At 36.0% G+C, this 16,792-nt stretch overlaps 1 protein-coding gene across 1 annotated transcript in view; it reads right to left on the bottom strand.

The window, feature by feature from the left end:
• LOC148953453 (cytochrome P450 3A8-like) overlaps positions 1–16,792 on the bottom strand; it is a 97,153-nt gene that overhangs the window by 48,092 nt on the left and 32,269 nt on the right. The window contains exons 3-4 of the mRNA XM_089088542.1: positions 14,708–14,948; positions 7,167–7,291 (exon numbers count right to left, since the gene is read on the bottom strand). Of these exons, the coding sequence (XP_088944668.1) occupies positions 7,167–7,291; positions 14,708–14,948 (366 nt within the window). The remainder of the gene's footprint in view (positions 1–7,166; positions 7,292–14,707; positions 14,949–16,792) is intronic.

The raw sequence follows: 16,792 nt of genomic DNA on the forward strand, positions 1-16,792 counted from the left end.
TGAAAAAAAAACGGTTTATTCTTGGAAGCCAAGCTCGTGACACACTTGCGGGGGATAATGAATGCATCGATAATTTTTCGTTGAAATGTCGCCCAAGTAATTATCTGAATCCGAATAATCTTTATGAGTATTCAAATCCTGCGAGTGCAGAAAGAGCGATCGTTTTCTGGAATTGTCAAGATCTAAGAACGGCATATTCTTCTTTATGAGAGATTTTAAGTTCGAAAGATAAGAAACCGTCTATTGTAGGCCTTTGTGAGACATTTGTTTCTAGTAAGTCACTGCCATGGGATTTTTCTTTCCCAGGATATATTTGCGAGCGAAGAGAACGGACAACCATGGAGCAGGGCGGTCTAGGCCTTTTGACTAATGAAGGTACCCAATATTGGGTTAGGGATGACGTTTCCCTGTGGCTTGAAGGTAGGATCGAAACACTTTTCATTGAAATAAAATGAAGGGGAAAGGAACTTGATTTTGGGATTGATTTACAAAAATCCATCATGTAATGTTAGTTTTTTTCTTGACGAATTTGAACCACTGAAAAATGGAAATAATAATGAAAATCAAAACAAATTTACGATTGGAGATTCTAATATAGATTTACTAGAACGAGCAAAAAGTTCAAATTTTGTCAATTTGATAGGATTACGTGACTATTTTTCTCTTGTGACTATTCCAACTCGGATTTCGCATCTCTCGGCATCTTTAATTAATAATTTTTTCGTTAATGGTGGATTGTTTGAAAGATCCTCAGCAGATGTGGTTGTGTCCGACGGCTCGGATCACCTTCTTTTAATAAGTAAAATAAAGCTGAATAAGTCAAAGGAAAAGAAACGAAATGAAAGGGCTTCGTTTTACCGTGAAATGAATAATAAAAACCTAAAGAGTTTAGCAAATATGATGGATGAAACAAATTTCTCGCGTGTAATAAAGGAAAAGTGTCCAGATACTGCATATGACCTGTTCAGTGAGATATAGTGACGAATGTAATGAATGAAACATGTCCCTTGCGAAGAATAAACCCTAATAGAAATTTTCCTAAGAAACCATGGATAAAAAAAGCTATTCTAGTTTCAATGAAGCAGAAAAACAAACTTTATGTGAATTATTTAAAGGATCAATCAGATGATAATTTTATAAAATTCAAAAGATTTCGGAATATTTTTAAATTCAGTAAAACAGAATGCTCAGAAACTTTATTTCCAAAATGAATTTCATGAAAATCAAAGGAATATGAAAAATACATGGAAAACAATAAATAAACTTTTGGGTAAATTTCATAGTAAGGAGGAGATGAGAGTCATGGAGACAACAGAAGGTCGTCTAGCTGATTCTCAAGACATATCTGAATTTCTGTGTGGTTATTTAGCAAATGAAGGAAAAAGACTTTGCGATCAAGCGCGGGCTAAACTACGCAATTCTGCGAGTTTTGGATCTGTCGTTGAACGACAGCCTGCAAGTCAGAATTCCTTTGAGTTTGCAAGATATTCGGAACCGGAAGTGGCACGATTCCTGGGTACTATGAAGTCAAGCTCTAGCGGGATGGATGAGTTTTCCCTGAAACTCATAAAAGCCGCAAAAACGAGTGACTTACCTGTCTTGACGCACCTCATCAACCTTTCTCTAGATCTTGGAGTCTTCCCGGAAGCACTAAAGATTGCAAGAGTGGTTCCTCTTCATAAAGGAGAGAAAAAAGACCCCTCGAATCGAAGACCTATATCTATTCTCCCATTTTTCTCTAAGTTATATGAGAAAGTGGTACATGCCCAGTTTAGGTATTATATTGAAAAGAATAAAATTCTAATGGAAAATCAATTTGGGTTCAGAAAAGGGCTATCTACGGATATAGCAGTTCTGAAATTGGTTGATTGGATTAGTGATGCATTTGAAGCTGGTCTCATTACCACAGCTGTGTTTTTGGATATGAAAAAATCGTTCGATACGGTGGACCACTCAGAGCTAATTCAAGCTCTTGACTCGATTGGGGTGAAGGGTTCAAGTCTGGAGTGGTTTTCATCGTATCTACACAATCGGTATCCGATAGTTCAGAATGGGTCATTTTTATCTTAAAAAAAGAAAATAGAGAGCGGGGTCCCACAAGGGTCAATCCTGGGACCTCTACTATTCATTATTTTCATTGATCGAGTGAAACACTACCTGTCAGAGGCTGGTGCCATCTTGTTTGCAGATGATACTTTTCTCTTTCTGGCAACGCCTTCACTTGATTTTTATATAATAAAATTCATAGTGCAGTTTCTGAATTTCTAACTTTTTCTCAGCAAAATATGTTGACCCTAAACTTTTCTAAAACTTTATTCATGATATTTTCTAGACTTTCGTCTAGTGCTGAAAATGACCATATCACGGTTCAAGAAAATGTGATAAAGAGAGTAGCAACAACGAAGTATTTGGGGTTTTTAATTGATGAAAACCTGTCGTCGAAAAACCATTCAAGTACAATAGTTGAAAAATTAAGCAGAGGCATTGGGGTGATGCGAAGAATTAAAAATCTAGTCCCAAACGATCCTAGTTATTTTTCTATATTTTACCCATATATTAGCTACGGATACTCTATATGGGCAAGCAATTTTGTAACATATTTCAAAAGAGTACAAAAACTTCCGAATAGAGCTGTAAAATTATTATCTGAATTTGATGATTCTGATGAGGTTCCTGCTCATGAGCATTTTAAAAACAATAAGTTAATGGATGTATCCCAAATTCGAGATTACCAAGTCGCGATTTTCTCGTATAAATATTTGGATCAGCTGCTCACCCCTGCTTTTGAAAATCTTTTTACTTTTAATAGAGACCGTCATGATCATAATACAAGAAAAGCTGATAACTTAACTCATGAGTTTAGGAGCACCACTCGGGCATCTTTTGTGATTCGCCATTATGGTCCCCATGTTTGGAATATATTGCCCGAGTGTGTGGAAAGTGCGCATAGTCCGGCTTTCAAGTCACGGGCAAAGAAGTTTCTTTTATCTCGTGAGTGAATTTGGTGTCAAGCCCCCTCCAGGTTGTCATTCTATTTAAGGTATTTCCCTGATTAACTTTGCTTTTTTTTATCTACTTCTTGTCTTTTTCTCTTTCTCTTTTTTTTCCTTTATTCCTTCATCAGATGAGTTTCTTGTGTGTTGAGTTGCATGGTATGAATGTTGTTTTAGTTAGCTGAGAGTGATAACCTCGCTTGCCCTTTCAAGCTTATTGCCTTTCTTGGCACGCGAAAGGCGAATAGTGTTTGTTTTCTTTTTTAATAAATGCATATCTCATCTATCTCATTTGAATAATAAAAGAAAATATTATCATAAATAATTTAACGATCTAATTTAATAATAAATTGTTCTTTTTTATTTCTGGAAATAACTCGAGAAAGTAAATTGTATAGGCTAAGGTATTTGAAGTTGCCTCCTACACAAACGTATTGTGGTAATAACGTGGTTGTCTAAACAACAGAAAGTTAGCTGAAAAGTAGATATTCAGAAATTATAAATGTTTTCAATTATAAAAAGTTAAATGAAAGCTTTCAAAGAAAGTTTTCTGGTGATAATAAATAAATGATGAAATAACAACTGCTTTCAACTATTAACCATCTTAAGACCAATTAAGGCATGACCACAGAGAAAAGCACAGTTAATTTGAGAAAAATCTAGCGATTAAAAAACTTTTGTTCTTTTATTTGCTGAAAGTTTCATTTTGCAGAAGCACTTAATTTCTTAAACCACATTGGCAAGCCATATAAAGAAGAAGAAACGAAGAAATACAAAGAAGAAACGATCCAAAATAGGGTTTTTAAGGCCAAACGAAAATACTGAAGAAAAAAAACACAAAACGAATATTGTGAAATCACAAGCGCCTCTCTTCTATCGAAAGGCGGTTGTACTTTCAAAATATTCTTTTTTTTAGCTTGTTCGTTTGGTCTTAAAAACCCCCATTTTTGATCGTTTCGTCATCATATTACAGAAGCTGCAAGTTGTACGTTCTTTTAAGTGGCTAAAAATCTGACATAGCAGCGTTAAGTCACAGTGCATATATCTAGATATGTGTACTGTGCAATAGGTAAATACAAAATAGAGTAAATTTGGCGGGGTTTATTCGGCTTCCGATTCTGACATACGCTCAGGGAGTAATGTGGTTTGCTAATAAGAAATATGGCGATAACCTCACATACCAAATCAGTGACATTAAAGCACCCTTTTTAAGACAGAAGCAAATGTTAGTAATCAGTCATTGGTGCAACCAGTTGCGTGAAACAGCAGTTCTTGGTCTTTCACACACTGTAGTCCCAAAATACCCCTTTGCGATTAACGTATCGTTTTTAAACAACCTTTAAAAACGAGGTTAAAAACTCATAGGGGATGTTATTGACAAGATGTGTCTTAATGGCAAAAGGATTAGCGATCACGAAAAGCTAAACTGGCTTAAGTCTAGTAAAAAATATCGTTTGGAAAATAAATTATTACTGTTTGGAATTCAGGCTTAGATTGTTCCGATCAACTTTTCCCGATATGCTGGTACGGTAGCTCTGTCTTAGTTAGAATTCGACAAATTTTTCACCATTGCTGTTCATTCCAGGATATTATTAATTAACAACATTAAAAAAAAATAAATTCATTGTTGTTTTCAAAGCTGTTTTCAATGATAGCAATAATTTGAGTTCGGTATTAAAAACTACTTGACAGAAAATTTTTCCAAAAGCAAATAAATTCGCATTCGAAGTCTACCTGAATTCCTCCCGCTCGCGAATATCAGTCCAACAACTGCCCGCTAGTAGAAAGGCCAGTGAAAAGCACAGCAACCTTCACGAAAATCGTCTTTGTACTACGTAAAGTAAAATTTATTCTAAGGTTTAAGTAAGTAAGGTTTATGTTCTCTGTGCAAGTTTCTGAACGTTGTTTTTCTGTAAACTACAGTTTTATTGTACCGATGTAATTACTGGGTTTATTGTTTTATACAGTTTTATTGTACCGTTTTATTGTACAGTTTTATTGTTTTATACAGTTTTATTTTTTTTATACAGTTTATTGTGTACAGTTCTATTGTTTTATACAGTTTTATTTATACCAGTGGCGGATCCAGGGGGAGCGAGGGGGCACGTGCCCCCCTAGTGTAGTCTAAAGTAGTGTAATTTACTTAATTAGTTCAAGTTTGCGTTAATTAAACTTGCTCCTAACGTAAGTTTATCGGATCAACCTATTTCGCGCCCCCTAATTTTTTTATCGGATCAACCTATTTTGCCCCCCCCCCCCAAAAAAAAAATCTTGGATTCGCCCCTGATTTATACAGTTTTATTGTACCGATGTCATCGATGAATTACTAAATCGTCAATTCACTTCTAACGACCTACCGAATTACAATTTTGAATTTTTTTTTTAAGATTGAAAACTATGTTAAACAGGGTTCAGGATACATGCAGAAATAGAAAAAATTCCATTTCCTGAGTTAGCTTGGATCACTCTCTAAAATAAAGTCTAAGCAACAAGGTAATTCTGGCTAGGTGAATTGATAGATCTGAAAATGATGAATCCAGCATTGTATCTTATCCTTTCGGTGCAAGTTCCTGTCTTTTATGTTAAACACTAGTGCTGTACTTCTGCGTTCGCGAATGAAGACAGGGTGAAGAACCCGTGAAAGGTTTTGAATTTGAATTTTTATTCGTGAAGGGTTTTCAATTTGAATTTTATAAAATTTTAATTTTTTTTTAGGTTGAAAAATACGTTGAACTGGTTTCAAAATCAATCGGAAATAGAAAAAGAATCCCATTTATTGAGCTATTTTAGATCATTCTGAAATAAGTTTGTAATATATAAAGTGTAAAAAAAAATAAAGTGTAAGTAACAAGGTAATTTTGGGTTGGTGAATTGATAGATCTGACAATGAATAATCCAGCAGTATAAGTATCTTATCCTTTCAGTGCAAGTTGCAGTCTTTTGTGTTCAATCCTAGTGCAGTACTGTTGTCTTCGTGATTGAAGACAGTTTGAGGACTTCGCGAATGGTTTTATATTGTACTCGTTTCTTAACTTTCGGAATGTACCACAATTTGTACTAAAGGATACAATTTGTTTATGTAATTAGAACAGCAAACAAGCAAGTATAGGGCTGGAATTATAATTGAATTTGTGTGAGTCTTTTTTTAATTTTTTTTTGTAATAATAGTGAAAATAATAATAATATTAATAATAATTTTTATTGAGTAACTAACTTATATTTTGTAAACAAAATCTTCACACTGTACATGTACCGTGCTTAAACTATGCGCATACTTTATCGCTAGCGATAGAAATTGACCCCAACTTTCCAATACTTGTTAAACACTGATCACTCACTATAATCACCAGCAATATTTCAAAAAATCTATACTCTCCGTGCATTTCAAGGAAATAATTTTTACTATTCTCTAAATATTCAGTTTATTTTAATTATTACCTTCTAGTCATCTTGATTTTCATACTGAATTTTTCTTATTGTCAATGTCTTAAAAGTAAAATACATTCTTCAAAAGACTTCTAGTTTCCAATAAAAAAAAGTTGATGCAATAGACTTTAGAAGGTTTGCGATGAGGGGGATGGGGCAGTAGCAAAACTTCTGTTTGTGGTTACTTCTGTTTTTTTTTTTTACTTTGAATTAAGTCTTTTTTTTACTCGTTTTGAGATATAGCTATTCATTTACATCAGTATCTGTTATCTTTATGTTTGATGTGAATATTTATTTTAATTTCTGTCCGTTTTTTGGTTTCATTTATCCTTTGATAGTAATTTCTGGTTGTGTTAAGTTTGGATTATTATATGATTTTCAATAATTCTTTATTTCTTAATTTTTAATATGGCTCTTTGTTTTTCTTCGAAAACCTTCTTTTAGAAAAGTTTTTTTTTACTTAGTTATCTTATACGCTCCAATTTTTTCTAAATGTATTATTCATTTAGTATTTAAGCTGCAACTTTCAACTATAGAAAACTATGTGTCTGTGATTATGTGGCAAATCTTTGAAAAACACACAATCGTTCTAAAGGCCTGACTTTAGCGCTGGATAGCCGTATCAGACTTCAGCCCATATGGAAAAATTCCATATGGATATGGATATGGAAAATGGATATGGAATATGGAAAATGGATATGGAAAAATTCCATATGGTTTCATTAATTTTCTTCTTTCAATGTTTACCTTTTCTTTGTCCGATTCTCTGGCTTCTAACATGAGTTGTACCAAATCTGGAATGGTTGGCTTCCATGTTTTCCTTCTGGCGATTTCACTTGTTAATTTCTTGCGAATACTTCCCTTGATTCTTCCTACAAAAAAAGTCCTTGCAAATAATCGTTTTGATGAAGCTAAGTTCTTGACAGTATCAACAGGAAGTGATAAGAGCAGAAAGTCTCCAAAGACATTTAACGCTAGCTAGAACAAAATTTACAACATCTCTGCAATAAGGGGGAAGAAGAAATGTTGCAGAAAATATTACTAAATCAATGTTCAAAAATGAGGTTGTTAAAACAACCTCATCAATAGGTTAAAACATCTATTAGCCTGCAATATGGTCTCTTTTTCTTTCTTTTTTGTTATTTTCTAATCCCGGAGCCCCTCTTTTCAGCGGTACTAACATCTTTACTAATCAAAGCCAATAACTAGATTTGTAACACCTACACACAAAAAAACTTAACCAGTTAAAAAGAATATCAGACTTTGGGTGGTTAATGCTTGACAGACTTAATTTTGACACATCCTACCACCAAATGACCAAATACGGTATCAACCTAACCATTTATTGTATATTTGATCATTATCACCTCTTCTTTTGTGGAATCAAAATTGGTTTTAAGGAAGCATCAGGGTACATTTCTTTAACACACTTAGTTTAAAGAAAAGTTTCTTTAAATTAATTTCATTTAAAAGTTTCGTTTAAATATGTATATCTTCAAAATCAGCTAAAGCTAGAATAATGTTGCTAAGGCAATGTAAAGTGTTGTAGGAAGTATTTGGCGGCTTCACCGGCAAAAGTGTTGCAGGAGCAATACTCTATTTTGGAGTCCGAGAAATGGATTTTGAAATATTTTATTTACTTTACAGAGAGTAGAACCTTAAATGATTATTTGTATTGTACCCTTAAACGTGTTATAAACAAATAAAATATAGTAACATACTAGGTACAAGTATGTTACCCATTGCTATGTTTTCTCCGTTATCGATATCAGACTTTGGGTGGTTAATGCTTGACAGACTTAATTTTGACACATCCTACCACCAAATGACCTACAAATGAAACATCTACAGATTCAACTCACACAACTTGAAGATGGCACTGCAGTGGGTACGGAAATGCCTCATTAAACTTCCCAGACCGAGGATAAATCTGGACGGGACAACAGAAAAAAAATGTAAACTGAGGTCTTTAACACTTCATCTTTAAATAAAACCTTCCTCAAAGATCTAGTCTTACTTGCAGGTCCCTCTCCGTAGTTGACATTGAACCGAATGTTTCGCTCCCTAAAATGCATTGAAAGAATAATACCCAGTAGCAAAAGGTGCTAACCTCTCTTTGTCAAAGATCATCATTGAAGATGGTAATGAAAAAAATATAGATATATTGAATTTCAAATAGCTGAACCTTATCCTTTTTAAATGTTAGTATCATCATCAGTGCGGGTTAAAATGGGAATATCATCATATAGATGGACACTAAAGTAGTAGTAGCGTTTGTATCTAACTTTTCTAATAGTCGCTTCTAATGTCTCTTCTAACTCTTCTAACTTTTTGGAGTCATATTATTGCAGCTACTCTTTATTATAATGACTCTTATGTCAGTCTGTTATGCCTTTTTGTTTGTAATCGCTACGTAACTGCATGGAGGCAAAACTTCTTACCCTGAAATGTATTGGAACAAAGAATATTATAAAAAAGAAAACAATATTTACCTCAGCTTAAAATGCGTTTCAGCAACTAGTGAATCCGTACACCAACTAGGAAAAGTTGCAAGCTCCTTATGGACAAAGATGCCACATAGTCTATCAGCATAATTTTATTTTCAAGTTTCTAAATTTTCTCAGACTTTTCAGATTTCCTCAGAATTTCTCATTCAGAATTTCTCAGATTTTCTCGGACTTTTAATCCGAATTCAACGTCTGCATTTAAAAGTGAAATTTTTAAGCATTTGGAGTCTTTTAAATGATGTATCTCATGAAAGATTTCAGAACTTGCAGTATAATGTTGTTGAACCTATTTGATAGTATAGATCATTCAGTCGCTTTTCGTAACTATACAAATATAGATAAACCCAGCTAAAAATAAAAGAAAGGTATAACATTAGATAGAAGTTTATCTCTTAATCGGCCATAGTCTAACAACAAATTCGTAATTGAAATTCCTATCGTTGTCTTAAAATGTGATTGCCCAATCCTTCTCAATTCTTAATTAAATCTCCCTTAACTGCCTTTTATACCTTTTTCCCTAATTCTTCTGATCAAGTAAAAGGTGAACTAATTTGCAGAAGGTCCTTTTATCATTGGACTAATGAAACTTTTCACTTGATCGATCTTCACCCTGAAAAATGAAATCTCAAAACCTCCAAAGAATTTATTCATCTTGCTAACCTTTTCATCTAGGACTCTTAAATCATCACCATAATCTAAGTCTAGGAGAGAGTCTAAGCCACTTTATTCCATGCTCTCCCATAGCCTTTGCTGTGCTTCTTAGGACAAAATTCTTCAAAAGGATCCATTTAAACAGGGAAAGAACGCATCCGTGCTTAACTACTGATTCAATACGAAACCAGCTACTAACCTCATATTGTACCTTAACCACAACAATGTTGTTCTCATACATAACACTAATCATTGTAGTAATCTATAAAACTGTAAAATCTATACCATCCTTCTAATTATTTTAGTAATCTATAAAACCGTCCTCTCAGAACTTATTCTCACTTGGAATTTACTACCCGTATTAGATATGGAAGAATTGTTCATATACTCAAATGCATTGGAAACCAATAACAGGTAAACCCACTAGCAAAAGATGCCAGCACACATCGTCGAGGATTGTACAAGAAGGGATTGAAAAGAAATATATATATTGGCTCTGTAAAAATTTGAACCTTATACTATTTAATCGTTGGTGTCGTTACGAATTAAAACTTAAAATATCATTGTATAGAGCCTAATAGTAAGTTAATATCAATCTACCCTGAACTGCAACTACCTTCTGCTATAATAATTGCGAAAACCCTGCCATTACGAATAATTATTATTTGTAATCACCATGTAGATATATGGAGGTAAATTTTTTCCCTCGAATTTGTGGAAAACAAAAGAAATTTGTGGGAAATAAATTACTTGTGCTAGTCTAACATGTATATCGAAAACGAGCAATAGGGATACCAAAGATAAAAATTTTGAAGCCCGCCATCGAAAAATATGACCACGGTCTAACTAGCAAAAGTTATTTGAAGTCCCTTAATTGTCTTAGATTTTCAGTCCAAAATTTTTCTCTCATTATAGATATTAAATTAAAGTTGTTAACCCCTCTAAACCTCTTATATGGCATATCTCATGAAAATTCTCAAAACTCGCAATAAGATAATATCAAATCTGGTTGGTTCTAAAAAGCTGTGTGTTGCTTTTCATAATTATACTTCAATTTAGAAACGCTTATAAAAATAAGAGTATGGTACACCAGTCAATAGAAGTCCATAGCCCGACATTTCTGAAGGCAAGAGTCGTCTAACAGCTAATTCTTATTTAAAAATACACCACATGTCTCTGAATTTTACTTTTCAAATTCTTTTGTCATATATAAGGTAAACTGATTTGCAGAAGTTCCCAACAAGAAGACTACCGTGCTCTAGCAATCTATTCTTACTTGCACGGTTCACTCCAGAGTGGACGAGAAAACCAATTTTTCCTATCCCCTAACACATCGGAAAGAATTAACAGGTACATCAATCAGCAAAAGATACTAGTCCTTACATCGCAAAGATAACCAAGGCGTAAAGACAATCGTCACTTATTAATCCTTCATTTGCCTTAATATTTCAAATATATTTCTCTTTTAGGATGTATCATAGGCAGCGCAATATCGCTGCCTAAGTAAAGAACGATGTGGGCTAAATGTATTATTAATTTTTTTTTTCATGGTTTTAGGCCAGGGCACTTGGTATAGACGGATTTTTCGTAGAAACTTCTAAAAGGGCTCATTCGATGGGAAATTGGAGTGACTAGTGCCCTTTTCAATAGTCAAAAGTGATTGGAGGGCAACTAGCCCCCCCACGCCCAGCAGTACGCCAAACACATCCAATCAAAATTTTGAGATAGCTATTTTGTTCAGCGTAGTTGACTTCCAGTTATAAAATATATTTTTGAGGAGGACATTCCCCCTCAACCCTAAGGGCAAGGCTTTTAAGTTATGCCCTGGGGGCAAATAAGAACGATGTTAGCACAATGGCGCAATTTTTTCTTTAGAGCAGGGCACTTCATATCGAAGAAGTTGTCGAAGAAACTTTTACAATGGCTCATGCAATTGGAAATTGGTGTGACTTGTGCCCTTTTTAATAGTCTAAAATGAGTGGAAGGCAACTAACACCCCTTCCACGTCCACCATTTTTCGAAACACATCCAATCAAAATTTTGAGATAGCTATTTTGTTCAGCGTAGTTGATTGCAAGATAAAAATTGTGTTTTTAAGGAGGAAACTCCCCCACAGCCTTCAGGGCAAGGGTTGTAAGTTATACCCTGGGGGCAAATAAGGTTTTTATTGAAAACTTTGTCGTAGAAACTTCAAAAAGGGCTCATTCAATTGTAAATTGAAAGGGATAATGCCCTTTTTAATAGTCGAAAGTGATTGAAGGGCAACTAACCCTCCTCTCACGCCCACCTTTTCCCAAAACACATCCAATCAAAATTTTGAGATAGCCATTTTATTCAACGTATTGTTAAGTTCTGGAAATTAGGTCTTTGAAGACACCCCCCGCCCTCAGGGCAAGGGTTGTAATTTATGCCATGGGGGCATATAAGGTTTTTATAGAACGAGTTTTCGCAGAAACTTCAAAAGGGCTCATTCGGTTGGAAATTGAAATGGTTAGTGCCTTTTTTTATAGTTGAAAGTGATTGGAAGGCAACTAACACCCCTTCCACGCCTACCATTTCTCCAACCACATCCAATCAAAATGTTGAGATAGCCATTTTGTTCCACGCAGTTTAAAGTTCAGGAAATTATACCTTTGATCCGGACACTTCCCCCCCCCCCAGAGTCATCAGGGCAAGGGTTATAAGTTATGTCCGGGGGCATATAAGGTTTTTATTGAAATCTTTGTCGTAAAAACTTGCAAAAAGGGCTCATTCGATTGGAAATTCAAAGGGCTAGTGCCCTTTGAATATACATATACTGATATTTAGTAATCAAAATGTGAATTATTAGATCTATTAAAGTTATAAGAGTGAAAACATTTATATATTTTTCAGTAAAGTGCAAATTATGTTCTGGCCTTGGGAAGGCTTAGGGATTTTGAGCCCAACTTATGTTAATTTATGCTCGTTTTGAGTTTGACTCGGTTATTTATTCTAATTTCTGTTCGTTTTGGGTTTCATTTATTTATCGATGCTGATTTGTGGTAGTTTCACACTTGGTAGATTATTTGATTTTTTACTCATTTTTGTTTAATGGAGTTCTTTACTTTTCTTTGGAAAACTTTTTTTGTGGAAAAAGTTTTTTTAATCAATCATGACACTAAAGCTGTCAGCCCTTATAAGCTTTTAAAATGTGGTATCGTTTGAACAGATTTTTGTACGGAAGAACTAATGTCATACACCTGATCAATGTATCAAAGATTATTAGTCGGCGTTGAAAAAATTACTTTGACTTACTTACTTGACTTATGTCTCCTGCCGGACGCTGCTCGGCGTAGAGAGTGACGTCTGCCTCGTCCATCCACTTCGGTTCATGGCAAGCGTTTGCACATCGCTAAACCTGATATTTGCCATCGTCAGGAACTCGGACAGGCTGTCAGACCATAGTTTTTTCGGTCGGCCGCGAGGTCGCTTCCAACCGGCTTTGACAGGGTCGAAGTCATGGATCGTTTTCGCAGGTATGTGTGGAGGCATTCGAAGTAGGTGTCCGAACCATCGTAATGTTCACTCGGCTGCTTGGGTCGAAAACCGAGACTGCTTGGTGAGCTGCAGCAGCTTCTCAGTGCTGAAGAAGTCGAGCCATCGTAGACCTTCGATCCTCCTCAGGCTCTTTGACTGAAAGACATCAATTGCCTTGAGGGATGCGGCTGAAGCTTGCCACGTTTCAGCTCCATAGAGCATAACAGAGCCGACGAGGGCGTTGAAAATCCACAACTTCGTTGTACGACTGATGTTTGGTTTTCGCCAGAGGTGACGGTTCAGTCTCCCCATGGCAGAAGAAGCTTTGAATATTCTCGCTTGTAGTTCAGAAAGAAGCGAGCCATCTGAAGAAATTATAGAGCCCGGTAGGTGAACCTTTGGACAACTTCGATACTAGTGGTGCTATCCAGGCTAACTGAAGGATTGGCAGCAGGGGAGAATGGGTCTATGGCCATAATTTTCGTTTTAGTCCAGTTTATCTGCAGTCCTACCTTTGCAGCCTCTTCTTGTAAGATTTGAAGCGCTTCCAGCAACTGCTCCATGGAGTCCGCCAGAATGGCCTTGTCATCGGCAAAATCAGCATCTGTAATGACACGATCTCCAAACTTGAGTCCAAAGCTGAGACGTGAGGTAGTCCTTGTAATAACGTAGTCTATGATGACATTGAAGAGCTCTGGGGCCACTGCACATCCTTGGCGCACTCCTGTCGTGATTTGGAAGATCGGGCTGCGCCGGCCGTTCACTTGAACACAGCTCTCCGTCCCATGGTGTAGAGCTTTGAATAGTCTGCAGTATTTCTCAGGGAGGCCTGTCGATTCTAGAATCCGCCAAAGAGCTTCTCGGTCCACTGAGTCGAACGCAGCACGGAAGTCGACGAAGGTAATAAAAGCTTTTTGTCGGAACTCCATGGCTTTTTCTATGATTTGTCGGATCGTAAAATTCTACTCGATGGTTGAACGGCCCGACATGAAATCAGCTTGCTCCGGTCGCCGGATTTTACGAATGATATTTCGACATCGATCTAGCAGGACCATTGAGAAAAGTTTTCCCGGGACAGACAGTAGGGTTATTCCACGGTAGTTCGAGCAGTCGCTTCTAGAGCCTTTCCTCTTCCACAAAGGTATAATGACACCCTTCCGCCAATCTTCGGGAATTATCTCGGTTTGCCAGATTGTAGAGAACAGGGTGTGGTATCAAGTTCATCAACCTGGCCTCAGGTCCCCACTTTCTGCAGAAATAAAAACGAGAAAAAGTGGAGGCTAGAAACTCATGACTTTTTTTTACGAAGCTCAAGTTTCAGATCTAGAAGAAACACACACAGCAAAAGAAAGTCTTGCTCCTTCTATATAATAATCTGACCGATAATATTTCCCTGTATTTTTAAAACCCTGGAAAACTAGCGCTTTACTGAAAGCATAAAACCAACCAAAAAAATACAATATTCTCATAGAGTAAAGCTCCCGAATAGTCTACAGAAAATAAAAGATTATTTCATAAGGTTATCAATTCTAAGTCATTGGCGATGATATAAGTGAGTTTTAGTTTATACTTTAAATTGTCTATAATACTCAACCAAGCTCAAGAAAAGAGAATTATATCAGTAATACTTACCAAATGGAGTAAAAGGTGTGAGGTAAGCGATTATAGGCTCAATCAGTGGAAAATAAACAGCAAGCATAGTTGGGAAATTCATTGATCCCTGAAACATCTTAGAGACGTTTACGTAGAACCAGTCGAGAGGGTTTTTAATTGGGTGAGTTTCTGTCGCCAGTGCAGTCATAGAGATGATTTCAGATGTGAAGCGCGCAAAGAGTTCATGAATGTTTATGGATTCATCTTTTTCCCTTGAATCCTACGAAAATTTCAAAACAGAAGTATAAGAAAATATTAATATGAAAGAAAATTATATAAGGTAATATAAAGAAGCATAAAAATCAATAAATGAAATCTCAAAATTCACAAACCAGAGAAAACAATAAAGACAGTATAATAGCCAGTGCTCTTTTATCTCACAGTTCCTTAGTCTGAGCGGCTCTTGGAATACTTTAAAAAATTTCAAAATTATTTGAAAAATTGTTTTTGGACTTTATCTTATCATTTTGTGAATCCTGAAGTGCTGATCCTCCATGAGAACTCAAACACAATATTCTTCGACGTTCTAAAACGTCCGCTTTCAAGGAGCGGACTCAGATCACATCTTTGTAGTAGCTGAAATGCGAGTTAAACTAAAAGCTCAGAAACAGAAAGACAAGAAGGTTTCCAAACAATTTGACAGCGACAAGTTTAAGGATCGGGATATACGCAGAGGTTTCTGCATATCTCGGCAAAACAGATTTGAAGCCTTAAATACACTTAACGATGTCACAGATGTAGAATGTATCTGGGCCTCCGTCAAGAAAACGTACCAAGAGGTGGCCGAGACAACCAAAGGATTCAAGAAAAGAAAAAAGAAGAGTGGATATCTGATAACAACTTAGAATACATAAATAAACGAAAGGAAACCAAAACAGCGATTCTGAGATCATCGATCCTTGATCAAAAGAACGGCTACAACTCCACTATAATGATGAAGATAAAGCTGTCAAAACAAGTGCAAGAAGAGGCAAGAGAAAAATTATTGAGGAGAAAGCGGCACTTGCTGAAGAAGCTGCAAAAACAGAGGACTCGAAAATGGTATATCGTTTGACAAATGAGATAGTCGGTAAGAAAGCAAACCGGTAATCTACTACTACTACAACTACTACTAACAAGTCACCGCAGCACTAAGCTGCCTGAGGCCAACACAGCTACGCACGCTCCTCCTCAATCCCAATCAATTCAAAGCCTCCCTTTTTACACCCGCCCATGAAGTTTTTATTTCCTTTAAATCGTTCTTTATGACGTCCTCCCACCCCAAACGAAGACAACCTGCTTTCCGTTTAGCCCTAGACGGTTGGTCGAAAAGAACAATCTTCGGTATTCTGTCATCCTTCATCCGCACAACGTGCCCTAGCCACTTCAACCTTTCTTTCATTATAGTCCTAGAGAGCGGTAATGAACCACATTTTACGTATATCCTATTGTTTGAAATACGGTCAATCAGCTGAGTATCCAGAACAATCCTTAAGCAGTTCCTCTAGAAAACATTTAGCAAATCTTCATCCACTTTTCGGAGCGTCCATGCTTCAGAGCCATATCTGACGATTGTCATCACTGTAACTTCTAATATTCTAAACTTGGTTTGCAGACTTATCTTCCTATTCTTCCAAACTTTTTTTAATTGTGAAAAAACACAATGAGCCTTGGCTATTCTACTTATGACATCTTCACTGATCCCACCATATTTACTAATAATAGTACCAAGGTAAGTGAAGCTGTCCACCTGATCAATCTTTTCATTACCCAAATTCACCTTTTCATCTTAACTTATTCCTAGTCTTAGTGACTTAGTCTTCTTAACATTAATTTTCAACCCTGTTCTAGCACCCTTAACTCGCAAAACCTCTAAAACTTCATTCAATTTGCTCAAACTTTCATCTAGGATGCTTAAATCATCAGCATAATCTAAGTCCAGGAGACTTTTTCCTCCCCATTCGATTCCGTGTTCTCCCATAGCCTTTACTGTGCTCCTTAAGACCAAGTCCATCAAAATAATCCATATAAAGAGGGATAGAACACAACCCTCCTTAACTCCTGATTTAACAGAAAACCAGCTCC

This window comes from Artemia sp. Qi Xiang Cuo, chromosome 4, assembly GCF_049724085.1.
Source record: "Artemia sp. Qi Xiang Cuo chromosome 4, ASM4972408v1, whole genome shotgun sequence".
NCBI lineage: Eukaryota > Metazoa > Arthropoda > Branchiopoda > Anostraca > Artemiidae > Artemia > Artemia sp. Qi Xiang Cuo.